The sequence below is a fragment of the Equus przewalskii genome, chromosome 11 (genome assembly GCF_037783145.1).
Source record: "Equus przewalskii isolate Varuska chromosome 11, EquPr2, whole genome shotgun sequence".
Classification (NCBI taxonomy): Eukaryota; Metazoa; Chordata; class Mammalia; order Perissodactyla; family Equidae; genus Equus; species Equus przewalskii.
The window spans coordinates 27,741,215-27,756,071 of NC_091841.1; the positions used below are offsets into that span (position 1 = coordinate 27,741,215).

Below are 14,857 nucleotides of genomic sequence, written 5' to 3' on the forward strand. Positions count from 1 at the left end.
AACGGTTACTAAGGCAACCAGGCCCGGACAGCCGGAGTGCGCCTGCGCGGTCCGTGCTCACGAGTTGGAGGGCGTTGGGGGCGGGGCCTTGCGTGCTCACGCACCAGGAGGCGGGGCAAGGTGTGCCTTCCGACGCTCCGCCTTCCCGCGTCGCTGCTCCCGGTTTGCGCTTCTGGACCCGAGCAGTTGAGGTCCTCCGGCCGGTGACTGGGTCCGAGATGGCGTTGGACTCAGGGGACAGCGGGACCGCCTGCACGGTGAGGGTCGAGGCTTCGTGTGGGAGTCTCGCCGGCAGAGAGCCTCGGGCCCTGGGGGTATCATCAACTCGGGAAGTGGGGGAGAAGCGGGCACCCGGTTCGGGGCCTGGGGCGGGGGCGTGAAAGTGGGGTGCGACAGTAGCAGGGCCCTGGGCGTTAATGTTGAGGGGTGTTGGTCCTGGAATGATCATGAGTGATAATGAAGAAGGCGCTTGAGGAGGGGTCACGTGGGGCGTTTCCCCAGGTGTTTGGGGGTGGTCATAAGGGGAGGTAGTGAAATAGGGCCACAAGCAAGAAGGGTCCCCAGCTTTCATCGGCCCGTCCCTGCCGCCCTTGCAGCTGGAGTTCGCGGTGCAGATGACCTGTCAGAGCTGCGTGGACGCGGTGCGCACGTCCCTGCAAGGGGTGGCAGGTAAGAGCCAGATAAACTTTTCTGCGGATAGTCCAGAGGCCTCTGGGAGGGGCAGGCAAATCTCTCAGACCAACCCTACTCCGATTTTACAGACGCAGGAATTGAGGCCCAGAGAGAGGAAGGAATGTTCTCAGAGCCACGCGGAGACCCAGAGGCAGAGCCTAGAGGACGGGTCTCAAGTCTGCCCTGTCAGAACCCTCTCCTGGCTCTAACTGCCTGTCCTGGTGTCTTAAACCCCAGGGGCCCAGAAAATGTGGGGCAAGGGAGAGTACGGCCCCACCTGCAGAGGGAGTTCCCTGGAAAGCAGGCAATTCTTGCTTGGGAAACAGCATAATCTTGACAAAGCAAATGGCAGCCCTGGCCAAGTTCCATCCTAAGCAGGTCCTGATTCTTAGCCACCTAGCTGGTCTGGAGGCGACCTGGCAAAGTTGGAAAGATCTGAGTAGGCAGAGCTAGCAGCATGGCACTGGGAACAGCCTTCCTTTGGTTCTGTTAAATATCCCTCTAGTCATTCAGCAGGAATGGACCAGACACTGGGGGCTTTTTAGGGAGAAGGGTTCACAGGTGTTTCAGGCACAGACCCTGCCCTCAGGTGAAGATAAGCCCGCAAGCATTGCTCTTGGAAGCAGTTCTGGGAGGCGACGAGATGAGGTGGGTTCTGAGGCTGGGACAGTGGTCCCGCTTGGCTCTGTACAGGGCAGCAGTGTGTCGTAGTCGTTAGTGGTATGTGCTGTGGAGTTAGACCGTTAGGTTTCAGATCCCCTCTTTGCCACTTAAAGGCACTGAAACCTCATGCATGTGACATTTTGTGCCTCTGTTTCTTCAGCGTTTAAGTGGGTGTGATAACAGAAGCTACTCTGGAGGATAGCCGTGAAGAGTAGATTAGTTAATACGTATAAAGCGCTTTAGAAAAGTCTCGTGCAAGCTCTCCAGCGCTTGTTGGCTGCAGGTGCCAGGAACGTGGGCAGGCGGAGTCCAGGACCCCACCTCTGCAGCCGCCTTGGGTGGGAGGGAACCAGGCCGGGCAGGAGCTCCCACACGGTGCTTAAAATATTTAAAAGAAAGACAGAGCGGGGGAGGGGAGGTCTTTAGCGTGTAGTGAGAGCCCGCTAAATCTTATGAGTTATGAGACGAAGGGTTTACAGGTGGTAACGTGGTTGGCCCGGGGCATGAGCGGACAGATCTTGAAGCTGGGTGTGCTTAGACTATGTGTTTGGGGATGGTGGGTGAGGGTCTGAGAAGATTGAGCCATTCCTCTGAGAGTGGAGTGTTCTGACCAAAGCCTTCAAGGATGTTGGGCTCTCCACTTCCCATAAAACGTTCTTGCTGGGAGAGCAGACAGCTGGGCTTTCTGTTTTTAGCCCTCGGCAGGCTAGATAGGCACAGATGAAGACTTCTGGTGACTCCGGATTTTCTGGTCTGGGTAACTGGAACCAGCTTGGCTTTCTCGGGGGCTGGCAGGGAAGTTGTACTTTCCAAGAATGCGGGGAGAGAGAGAGACAGACAGAGATTCAATGAGTGAGTGATTTGCCCTCTCCAGGAGGCCTGGGCCTTTGGGGAAGAGGGCTCCGCTCTCCTCCTAGGGGTAGGTGGGAGGAGCTCCCAGCCCAAGCCTCGCTTCCTTGAACCCTTAACACGTACCCTAGAGTTCCCTGTGGCCTTATCTTTTCTCCCTCGCTGGACTCTGAGCTAAACAAAGGCTGACCTGGCCACGCTCCACCAACCCAGCGGAAGTGAACTGTTCAGCTGGGGAGCCAGCCTTCTTCTTGGTTCAGACGCAGCTCCAGAGTTTAGGAAGTTCATAGTCCCCAGGAGCTTCTCACTCGGAGCCCTCCCACTCCAGGAGCAGAGAATCAGCTCTTGTTAGGAGACCCCAGAGCAGGAACCCACCTGTGCCCAAGCCCGTCCATCAGAAAGTCTTGTCTGCTCTGTCTAAAACGTACTCAGAATCCAGCGTCTCTTTTTCCATACTTCAGCCCTCACACCGGTTCAAGCCACCTCACCTCTCCTTGACCCACACAAGGTCCTCATCTTTGGGCTCCCTGTTGCCTCTCTTGCCCCCTCCAATAGCTTTTCCATATAAAAGCTAGAGTGATTTTTAAAATCATACACTGGATAATGTCATTCCCATGCTTAAGTCTTGTAGTAACAGCGTTGAGAGCTTCCCGTGGGCTGGGCACTGCTCTAAGTGCTATGTATGAGATAACTCATTTAGGCCTTCAGTAACCCTCTGAAGTAGGTAGTATTATTATCTCCATTTGCAGGTGAAGAAACTGAATAGAAAACTCAACAGAAAGGTTGAGTAACTTGTCTAAGACCACACAGCTAGTATGTGGCAGACTCAGGATTTCAATTTCAGAGCCCACACACTCAAGCACTACACTCATGGCCTCTCCCGATGGCCTCCCATTGCGTTAAAGTTAAAGTCCAAATTCTTCCCTGTTGCCTACAGGGCTTTGCTTGATTGATCTCCACTTACAGCTTCGTATCTTCCCATTCTCTTGACTCCCAGCTCCAGCCACATTGGCCTTCTTTTCTCTTTCTAGAACACATCGATGTCATTCCTCCCCAGGATCTTTGCCCATGTTGTTCCCTCTACTGGAATGCCCTTCCCTAGCTACATTCAGGCCTTTGCTTAAAGGCTCAGAGAGACCTTCCTTGACCAGCCTAAGTGGTCACCCCCCCGTTGTTCCTGACACCTGATTCATTGGTCACCCTTTTCACTCTCTGAATCTCTCTTGTGCGTGTATTTGATATCCACATCCCTGCCCTGGAACACGTGCTCTGCATGGGGCAGAGACATCACCTGATTTGTTCCTTGCTGTGTCCCCACTGCCTGGAACGTGGCCCATGATAGGTGCTTAGTGTACGTTTGTTAAATGAAGGATAGACAGGTGCATAACTGAAACCTCCCACACTGCATGCTTATCCGAGGCCTGGGAACTCAATCAGTCCTTTGGGGCCCAACCCTACTTCCTGTGGGGCAAGGGGAACAGGCATCAGTTTGGGGCTTGGACAGGCTGCCTTCCAGCCTTTGTGACCTTGAGCCAGTTGTGTAACCTTCTAGTCTTGTTTCCAGCTGAGGACAGTATCACTGTCCTGATGTGTGCAAAGCGGAGCACGCAGTTCTTGGCATAGTCTGGAGGCTCAGGCCACAAGAGTTCCCTGCCGTCCTGCCTACATTCCTTTTGCGGCCATTGGCTCCTCCAGGTCGACCTGGAGCCCCAAGGCTTCGCAGGCTGCCGGGTGGCCCTGGATGAGATGTTCTGTGAAGTGAGGGGCAGTTTGGTTATTTGCAGGGTTTTCTTCTCACAGCATCGCCCGCCCTGTACTTGCAGGGGAGGAGATAGGTGTGTCTGTTTGATCTGTTACAAATTGCGCCCCTCCCCCAACGGTGTCCCCAGTGCCACAGGGGAGCTGAAGAAGCAAGCCGATGAGACCTCTGTAACCACAGACCAAATATTCCTGTCTCAGTGCTCCCTCCTCCCAGTAGGAAGTCCCGGTTTTGCCTCCTTTGAGCTGGAAGGAATCTGAACAGCTGAGGGACCTTGTCTGTACCTCGGGGGCTCTTATTCCGTTCTCTGCCTGATGGTTGATCCGGGCACAGTCTGGGTTCTCCCGCAGCCTGTGAGCTCCCTTGGACAAGGGCTGGTGCTTTTCCTGACTCTGGCCTCCTCTACACCCAGCATGCATTTGTCGTAAGAATATGGAGGAGGGAAGCCAAGGATGAAGCCGGCAGTCAGCGTAACCATCCGTTCACAGAGCACCAGCTTAACAGAGAGTGAAATTCCTCACGTAGCCTGTGTCTTCTGGACGCCCGTGGCTCCCTTGGGTTTGCCCTGCACGGCAACAAACACACTAAGATCAAAGCAGGATGATGTAAGCCCTCCAGGGGAGAGCAGCATTATAGTTCCCAACCTATCCCCTGTGTGCTGGCTAAGGATTCGAGAATTCTCTTAAAAGGCTTGGAATTTCAATTCCAGTCATTCAGTCATTTTTCGTGTATTCTTAGTTGTTAGTATGTTCTTAGAGTTGTGCAACCATCACCACTATCAATTTTAATTGTACCCTTTAGCTATCACCTTCCTTTTGTCCCACCTCCTAATCTGCTTTCTGTCTTGAGATTTACCTGTTCTGGACGTTTCATCCAGAATGGCATCATCTAATATGTAGTCTTTTGTGACTTGCTTTCGCTTAACTTAGTTTTCAAGGTTCACCCATGTTGTAGCAGGTGTCAGTGCTCTGTTCCTTTTTATGGCTGAGTAGTGCTCCATTGTGTGGCTACACAGGTTTTTTTTTCCATTTGTCACGTGACGGGCATCACCTTTTGGCTATCATGTATAATGCAGTGATTGATAGCCCATTTTCGTAAAAACATTTTAAAAGAATTATCTATGTTTCAAAAGTTACAAATAATGCCTGGCATGTAATCAGGACGCACAGCTATCGTGGGGGTGAGGTGGTATTATCCCCGCTTTATATATAAAGAAACAGACCCAGAGAGGTTAAGAGCCTCACACAGCTAGAAGGCAGCTCCCTAGCTTGACTCCGGCCGTGGGAAGATGGATGAAGGTGGGGATGGGGGATCGCCATCTGTTTCTCTCTTCCCTGCTCCCAGCACAGGGGTGCTAGCCCTCTGCTGCCCTCTGCCCACTTCCTCTCCCAGGTGTCCAGAGTGTGGAGGTGCAGTTGGAGAACCAGATGGTTGTGGTGCAGACCACACTGCCCAGCCAGGAGGTGCAGGCCATCCTTGAAGGCACGGGGCGGCAGGCAGTACTCAAGGGCATGGGCAGTGGCATATTGGGTAAGTAACCACTGTGGCCCTGGCCTTGGCCTCTCTGCGGGGGTGGTGGCCTGGGGCTACTACAAATCTAACCATAGGCTTTGGGGGCTTTGGGTTGGGCAAGGCGTGAAAGTTTTGTGGGGCTCTCTCCGTGCCCTTCCTGAGCTGATGCAGGAGGTGGGGCTGGGTGAGTTGGTGAGCCAGCCCGGGTGTCTGATGCCTTGCAGAGAATCTGGGGGCAGCAGTGGCCATTCTCGGGGGGCCTGGCCCCGTGCAGGGGGTGGTGCGCTTCCTACAGCTGACCCCAGAGCGCTGCCTGATCGAGGGGACCATTGACGGCCTGGAGCCTGGGCCGCACGGGCTCCACGTCCACCAGTTCGGGGACCTCACAAGGAACTGCAACAGGTAAATCATCTAGAACCTCCCTTTTGGCATCCTCATCGCCCCAGTTGTGTCCCCACTATGTGCAGGGGACTGTATTCAGCCCTTTACACACACACACACACACACACACACACACACACACACTTGGTTCTTGCAGGTACCCTTGAGTCACATAGACACAGACCCAGTCTATAGATGAGGAAACTGAGGCACAAAGACATGAAATGACTTGTCAGAGGCCCCAGAGCGCATAAATGGTAGAGTGGGGTTTAGAACCAAAATCTTCCTTTGATGCTCCTGCTCTTAGCCACCTTACTGCCTGAGATGGAAGCTGACTGCTGGACACAGGAAGGGCAGGTCCCCGTGTCATGGTGTTTGTCGCACTGTGATGCGATTAGTTGTTTACGCATCTGTGACTCCCCTGGAAGCTTACTGGGGGCAGGACCCACGTCCAATTCTTAGTGCCCTCAACCCAAAGCCTGGCACATAGTGGGCCTGTTTGTTGAATGAATGAGTGAGTGAGTAAACGAATGAGTGAGTGAATGAATGAGTGAGAAACGAATGAGTGAGAGAATGAAACAAATGTACTTTACGTAAGAGGATAGATCACCAGGCCAGGGGCTCCTATTTCGCTGACCGCTGGCTGCCTTTTCTTCTTAGCTGTGGGGACCACTTTAACCCTGATGGAACGTCTCATGGGGGCCCCCAGGACTCTGAGCGGGTAAGTGTCCATCTGAGCAAGGCCTGGGCTGAGAGAGGACCCAGGGTCTCAGAGACAGGACAGGCAGCTCTGGGGGCCTCCGAGTCCGAGACACTTTTTGGTGGCATCTTGTCTCCTCACTTTATTTGGTTCAGTTTAGAAACATTTATTGACACTCTCTGTGACCAAGGCCTGCCCGCTAGGAGCCCGCAGTCCCGTGAGAGAGACCGCTGAGGACTCTGTGGCTGCGGGACAGTCAGAGGAGCCTGTGGGAGGCCCGGGAGCCCAGCAGGCACCTGATCCAGCCCTAGGGGCACGGGCAGCAGGAGGAAGCTCCCTGGAGAAGGTGACGGTGTGGAAGTCGAAAGTTTTACCTATACTAACAAGGCTGTTGCTGATGCTCCAACTCCTGGTCCTGGTTTCGTTTTTCACCAGAGAATTGTTTCCCCAACGGCAGTGAGTCACATCCTGCCTTAGTGATTTTCGCCTTATCTCAGTACTATTTCTTCTGTTAGTTACTCGATATTTTTATTTAAATGGACTCACTTCTTTTCCTTAGGTAAATTTAGTTATTTTTAACGTTTTCTTCTATCACAGAAGCTTTCAAACATATTCCAAAGTAGAGAAACTGGTGTCCTGAACCTCCTTGTCCACTTCACCCGGCTTTAACAGTTACCAGCTCATGGCCGGTCCTGTTTCATCTGCGCCCCTGGCCCTTCTCCACTGTTGTTTTGAAGCAAATCAGGATATCATTTCATATAATTAAGGTAGATTTATTTTTAACAAGAAACTTGATATTGCCACAGAGACTGGAAAACCAGTCCTTCCAGCCATAAGAGGAGGATCGGATCATTGTAAAAATAAATCAATGGGGGCCAGCCCTGTGGCGTAGTAGTTAAGTTTGATGTACTCCGCTTCAGCAGCCTGGGTTTGTGGGTTTGGATCCTGGGCGCAGACCTACACCACTTGTCAGCCATGCTGTGGTGGCAACCCACATATAAAATGGAGAAAGATTGTCACAGATGTTAGCTCAGGGCTAATCTTCCTCAAGTTGAAAAAAAAAAAAAAAGGAAAATTGATAGCAGATGTTTGCTCAGGGCCAATCTTCCTCAGCAAAAAAAAAAAAAATAAATAAATCAGCGCAGGCCTAGAAAGGGTTGTTAGAGTCCCACTAGGGACTGAGGCCTGCTATATCTTTGTTAAAGTGATTAGCCAATATTGGGTGTTAAAGACCTGTTAACACCAAACTGAAACTTTGTCCTGGATGTCATCCCAGGAGGACTGCCTTCTCTCTCAGTGATTTAATGTTTCCTAAAGCACTGTTGACACATACCTAAGACCATTTCCCCTGCTTCTGGTGGTGTGTGTTCCTCCTCCTTGGAGGTTCAGTACCAGGAAGGCCCAGGGTCCTGGTCTTAGGAACTGGCGACTCCTCCTTACACCCTCCCAGGACTCTCAGGCTTCCTTGGTTTTGATTTTCTACCTTGATGAAAGTTTGGAACTTTCCACCATGAAACAAATGAAAATCTGGTATGTATTTCCCTTTTTTTGGTATGTATTTCTTAATTCATGTAACTGATTTTGTGGACTTTTGACAGCTCTGTCATATTTCTAACGGTCAAAAGTTTTTACTCCCTGTCCCGCCCCCGGCAAGTTGGAGAAGGCTTTCTGTGGGCCCGTTGCACAGTGCCACACTTGTGTTCAGGGTGATCAGTTGTCTGTTGCTGCGAATGGAATTACTCCAAACTTAGGGGTTTAGAACAACAAGCATATATCATCTCGCAGTTTATCTGGGGCAGGAATCTGGGCACAGCTTAGCTGGGGCTCTCTCACAGGCTGCCATCAAGGTGTTGGCTGGGGCTGCAGCCATCTCAAGGCCCCACGTGGGGAGAATCTCTTCCACGCTCACTCATGTTGCTGTTGGCAAGCCCCTCAGGGCCTCCCTGGCTGTTGGCCAGAGACATCAGTCCCTTGCCACATGGGCCTCTCCCCAGGGCAGCTCACAACACAGCAGCCGGCTTCCCTCAGAGCAAGTGGGAGAGAGAGGGAGAGAGGGCATCCAAGACTGAAGGCACACTCTTTTGTAACCTAATCCTAGAAGTGACACTAGGTCCAGCCCACACTCACTGTGGGGCACAAAGGGTTGTGAATACAAGAGCTCTGCATCTCAGAGGCTGTCTTCCTCTTTGAGCCTTGAAATGTGCTGAGCAGGAATGAGGCAGGGGAAGAAGGAAGAGTGGGAATGGTGGGCTCAGCAGAGGAAGCCCCGTAGCAAAGCCCTCAAGGCCTGAACCAGCACGGAGCCTCTGCGAACTGGCGGCCCTGTGGCTCTTATGAAGCGGAGGTTTCTGAAGGGCAAGAGACCACCTGGCGACCTGTGCCCTGGCCCGGGCCCCTCTCTGGCAGGAAATCCAAAGAGGCTGGAGCCAGCTGCTCTGCTGTCTCAAGCCCTTGAGACAGACAGAGGAAGACTGGAGAAGAGCTGTGTGGCCAAGGCCACCATGGTGACCAGCAAGTTTCTTTTGAATTTCAGCTCTGGTTTTGCCCAGATGGAAGTGAATTCAGTGTGAGAATTTACATCCAGGCCTGGTTGTCCCTTTGCACGTCTCCTAACTGGTCTTTAAGCTCCCCTCCCATCTCTCCCCATCCCCCTCCAATCCTTTCTCTTCATATGCTGTTTTAGAGGGATTGCTCCAAAGCATGGAGTAACCTTGTCATGCCCCTGCCTGAAACCCTCCTTGGCTCCCCAGTGCCCGAGGGTACAAGGCCTGCCTGGCTACTTGGTATGACGTTCAAGGCCACCCAGCCCAGTTCTACCCACCCGTGTGCAGGGGAGGGACTGGAAATGCTGCTTCTCGTGAGCCGCTGCTGCTGGCTCCTGCCTCCGAGCCACGCTGCCAGGCTGCTCCCTCCCTCGGCCCAGTCCTGAAAACACTCCTCAAGGCTCTGGATCGTGGCCTCCCGCTCCTTGAACTTTCTGCCCTAAAAGCCCCCAACACAGGGCGTAACAAACAGTGCCAGGTGTAAGCAGCAGATGGCTCTCTGGAAAACGAGATAAAGCAGAAGTGGCTCTTCTTGCTGCTTGTCAACCCCATCACACAGAGACATGCTCTGTGAGTGTGCTTTGCAGCAAGGCCACGTGTACCAGCCCACATTGGCACAGGCACTGGCTTCTGCCTGAAGTGTCAGGTTGGGATAATTTATATGCACTGACGTGGGCTTCTGACTCCCCAGTAAGGTCTTGTCACCAGAAAACACACTCACTGTTGTACTGACCCTGTGTTTTGTAATCACTAGTCTGTTCCACATCTGGCTCCCCGCCGTGCTGCAAGCCTGTTGAGGGTGGTCGCCACGTATGCACCTCCCCCCGCCACTGTGCCTGGCAGAGGGTATTTGATGTAGGAGGTGCTTCCTAGATGTGTTATGACATTCGCTATCTCCAAGGGAGAAGGTGGGCAGAGCCAGCTCCCTGGGGGGGGGCAACAGGAGCCTTTGCCCTGTGTGTTTCTTTTCTCTGCTCCTGGAGGCTGGACGTCAGGGAAAGGATGCTGGCTGCCTCTGATGGTCAAGAAGCCAAGCTTGGCCAACTTAAGGCCAGGGAGACTGCAGACTGCCAAGGGCTCATAGAGTCATCAGGAGGCTGAGAACTAGGCTTAGAAAGAAGGAGGAACTGGGCTAGCTTCTGAGGCCAAGATGCAGGGCTGGGCAGCGGCCTCGTAGGAGAAACACTGTGGTCCAGTGGGCATGACTTCCTAGGAAGGGGGGTCACTGGCTATTTTCAGAGCACTGTCATTCTGCCCAGGATTTCAGTTCCAGGGAGGGAGCATCCAGTTGTCTTCCTTGTGTCCTGGGCTGTCCCTTCATCCTACTGGGCTGCACCCACAGGAGGACACTGGTACTTTTGGGGAATAAGATACTGGGAAGCCAGAAGCTAGCAGCTGTGTCCCATGTGCCCCTTTCTCCCTGGGCCTCATTGCAGCACCGTGGAGACCTGGGGAATGTCCACGCTGACGCTGAGGGCCGAGTCGTCTTCAGGATAGAGGATGAGCAGCTGAAGGTAAGGTGGAGAGGAAGGCGGGCACCTTTCCTAACAGGTCCACTGTCTGAGGCCGTTGTCTTCTCTTAAAGGTGTGGGATGTGATTGGCCGAAGCCTGGTCATCGATGAGGGCGAAGACGACCTGGGCCAGGGCGGCCATCCCTTATCCAAGATCACGGGGAACTCAGGAGAGAGGTGAGGAATGCCGCCCCAGCAGGAAGCTGTGCTCTGCCAGCAATGCACACGGAACCCTCCAGGGGCCCGGACGGGTGCCCACTCTTGACTATGTATCCTTCTACAGGTTGGCCTGTGGCATCATCGCACGCTCCGCTGGCCTTTTCCAGAACCCCAAGCAGCTCTGCACCTGCGACGGCCTCACCATCTGGGAGGAGCGAGGCCGGCCCATCGCTGGCAAGGGACGAAAGGAGCCGGCCCAGCCCGCTGCCCACCTCTGAGCACAGCCTCAGCCTCGGGTCTGTTTCTGTCCTCCCAGCTGAGCACCGTCCACTTCCAGAGGGAGCAGAGGGAGGCCCTCCTTGGCCCCGTCCTGGGAGAAATAGGGTAAGGGGTGTATAGGGGCTGCTGTGATGTTCCCTTGACAAATTAAAGTTTTATTTTCATATGGAACTTTGTGTTTCGTCCATGTCTCATGTCCGTTAATGGGCTTGGTGAACACGGTCCTTCTGCCTCTGTCATCCCCATCAAGGGCCACCTCTTGGCCTTGGAGCCAAACAAAACTGTATTCAAATCCATACACATATGAGGGCCACGTCCTCCTCCTCAGGGTCACAGTGAAGGGCCACAGCAGCCATATTTATGTCTGTGGCCTGTCCCCGGCACTACGGCTGATTGTAACCAACATGGACACCTGACCCAGGCAGGGCCTTCCTTTCCCTGAGAAATCAGAGCAGATCCCACTTTAGTTTCTCCCTGTGGCTGGATCTGTAATGTGGGAATGTGGGGACTGCGGGTGGCCCTCTTCTCCCTGCCTTATCAACTGAATATCAGAAAAAGCCGGTCTGCCGAGGAGGCGGGATGAGGCAGATGCACAGGGAGAACCCAAGAGTTGCCGGAGAATGCCAGATGCTCCAGAGTCGCCAGTCCGGGCCTTTCCTGAGGCCAGCTACCTCCTGACCTGGGGGTCAAGAGACATTCCTGTATCCTCCCAATGCATCCCCCCACTTTTTAAAAATTAGTCTGGCTTGAGTTGATTTCTTTACTCACAAGTAAAAGCCTCATAATTAGTCTAATAAGTCAAGTCCTTGGTACAGGACCTGGCACATGGTAAGTTAAAGGAGCAGTGGCTGTGAGTCTGAAGCCAAGCGGGGCCCCTGGAGGCAGCTGCAGCCAAGCTCCCCTCACAAGGATGGCCAGTATCCAGGGACTCGTGTGTGGGGCCGGGGGTTCTGGGCCTCCCCACTCATCTGTTTTGCCCCCCACCCTTCCCCCACTGGACTGTGTCAGGCTTGCTCATCCATGACAAAGCTGCTTTGATGACACGGTGGCCTGTCAGAGTACAGACTTTGCCCCTTACCCTGCCTGCTTGGAACCAGGCTGATGGCTTTCCAGCGAGTTGGTCTTGGCTTGCTTGCGCCTGGCTCTGCTCCCACTGCCCAGGCCCTGCCGGCTTCCTCTCGAGGCCGTTGGCTCTGTCTCTCACCCCAGCCCTTGGACGCTGCTCATCATTCCTGTGCTCAGCCAAACCTTCGCTGGTTGTTTTCCAGCTCCACTTGGTTCCTGGTGAACCAAATCCTTTTAAGCCTGGAGCTCAGGCTGTCTTTCCTCACCTCCAGATCATTACAGGAACTCCCCTTGGACTCTGCCCGCAACCAGCCCCTGACCTCCTCGTACCTTGGCTCTCGAGTTATAGCCGGATTTAACCCTTTTGTGGCTAAGCTGCTTGCCACCCGCTACCACTCTGTTTCCACTCTTAAGAGATCAACATCCACGTTGGTTTTTCTCTCTTCTAAACTCTTAGCCATGTGGTTTTCAAACTTTGTTTTTAAATCACAGAACACAAACGTCTGGAGGCCCCATCTGTAAAGCAGAAGTGGAACCACAGGCAAAGGCGCTTAACCCTGCTAAGGGCTTCCCAGAAGTCCTGGTACTCCAGGGAACACAGTTGGAAAATCTTGGCAAATTCAGGCATTTTTGTGTTACATCTCAACTTCTGCCACGTCCACAAACCATCTGTACTATCATTTAGCAAATACTTCTCTTTAAATTGATTCACTTTTAAACTTGCTTAAAAAGGAAATTTTAATCATATTAGCTAATACCTATATAGGGATTATTAAGTGCCAGGCTCTATTCTAAACACTTTACGTGCAGTAATTCATTTAATCCACGTGACAATGCTGTGAGTAGGTTCTGTTATTATCCCATGTTACAGATGAGGAAACTGAAGCTCAGAGTGGTTATGTAACTTGCCACAAGCCACACAGCTAGTAACATGGCTGAGTCTAGATTCAGACCCAGGTGGTCTGGCTCCAAGTCTATGCTCTTAAGTACTATATTGGTCTTCACTGTAAAACACGGAAAGCAAGATTCATTTGTCATAAATAGAAGTTTGCTAGAAAAAGAACATGCATAGCTATTAAAATAAAATTTGTTCGTCCATTAACTGCCCCAAATTGTGTGTAACTCCAGTGGTGGTGGTTTTTTTTTTTTGAGGAAGATGAGCCCTGAACTAACTACTACCAATCCTCCTCTTTTTGCTGAGGAAGACTGGCCCTGAGCTAACATCCATGCCCATCTTCCTTTACTTTATACGTGGGACGCCTACCACAGCATGGCTTTTGCCAAGCAGTACCATGTCCGCACCCGGAATTCTAACCAGCGGACCCCGGGCCGCCAAGAAGCGGAAGGTGCGAACTTAACCGCTGTGCCACCAGGCCCGCCCCTCCAGTGGTTTTTGCACTGCATTTCAGGGAACCCAGACGCTTTGTTTTGCCCCCTGTTCTCTCAGCCACCGTTTACTATCTTTCCTCTGCCGCAGCTTCTTTCTCAGTGGCCCCCAGCCTCATTATTCATGCTTAGGGACCTCCTATCTCTTCTGCCCTCTTCTCCTTGGGTTTTCCCCTCCTGGCACTCCATCCTCTGTTCTGCCTGGGATTCCACATGGTGGGTTTGCAGTGCTGCGAACATTGAAAGAACATTCTGTTTTCCCAAGTAGGAGAGCTTCTCCCCAGCTGAATCCTAGCAGAGGGGCCCCGTTGGGGTCCCTCTTTGGAGCAGTGGCAGAGGCTCTCCTCAAGGACACCTGGCAGCAGGTGGGGGTCCTTGAAAGAGCTGGGGATGTTTCTAAATGGCCCCAGGTGTGATGGCAAGTGCAGCTCCGGCTTCTGAAAACCCTTCTTCCCGTTCCTCGTCTGTCTCCTCTAACTTTTCCACCACCAGTGGCTCTCAAGTGGGAGCGCTTGTGGTCCCTGGACCAGCAGCGTGAGCATCACCTGGAAGCGATTAAAATGCAAATTCTGGGGCTTCACTCCAGACTTACTGAGTCAGAAACTGTGGGTGAAGCCTAGAAGTCTGTTTTAAAAGCCTTCTCGGTGATTTTGAAGCATGCTAAATTTTGAGAACTACAAGTCTCAAGTTTTAAAAAATGGTTAGCTCAGGGCCCGCCATCCTCTCAGAGCAGTGTGTCTGCCCACTGCTCCCTATCCTGGGGTTGAGGTGGAGATCAGGACCTTCCTCCCTGAAACTTCCCCTCTAACTTAAACATGTATATGTCCCTACTTCCAAAAAGGACTTGCTGTATCTTAGCCAGAGATGGAGAGATTATACCTAAAAACCTGGGCGAGGGAAGCACCATAAGGCAAAGAGGAAAGTGCTCTGTGTTCCCTTGGCCTCATTGCCTAATGATACCACTAACAATTTCAGCAGGAAAGAATCCTGTCATGTGTTTCTGATGCACATTAATGGTACTGGTACACTGAAAAAGACAATTAATGATTATTATTTTTTAAAAATTATGGTGATAAGGGCCTGCCCCGTAGCCGAGTGGTTAAGTTCACGCCCTCTGCTTCGGCAGTCCAGGGTTTCGCCTGTTCAGATCCTGGGCACGGACCTAGCACCGCTCACCAAGCCATGCTGAGGCAGCGTCCCACACAGTAGAACTAGAAGGATCTACAACTTGAATACACAACTATGTACTGGGGGGCTCTGGGGAGAAGAAGAAGAAAAAAAGAAAAAAAGAAAAGATTGGCAACAGATGTTAGCTCAGGGCCAATATTCAAAACAAAAAAAGTTACTGTGATAGACTGATAATGGTCCCCAAAGTTA

The 14,857-nt window shown here is 52.4% G+C and overlaps 1 protein-coding gene across 1 annotated transcript; it reads left to right on the forward strand.

Annotated features, from left to right (window-relative positions):
- Positions 1-12: 12 nt before the first annotated feature.
- On the forward strand, positions 13-11,200 carry CCS (copper chaperone for superoxide dismutase). Its single transcript, XM_008533427.2, has 8 exons — positions 13-257; positions 597-669; positions 5,336-5,473; positions 5,680-5,857; positions 6,497-6,557; positions 10,516-10,593; positions 10,665-10,768; positions 10,875-11,200. The coding sequence occupies exons 1-8, from the start codon at positions 219-221 to the stop codon at positions 11,026-11,028; spliced, it is 825 nt and encodes a 274-aa protein (XP_008531649.1). The 5' UTR covers positions 13-218; the 3' UTR covers positions 11,029-11,200.
- Positions 11,201-14,857: the final 3,657 nt, after the last annotated feature.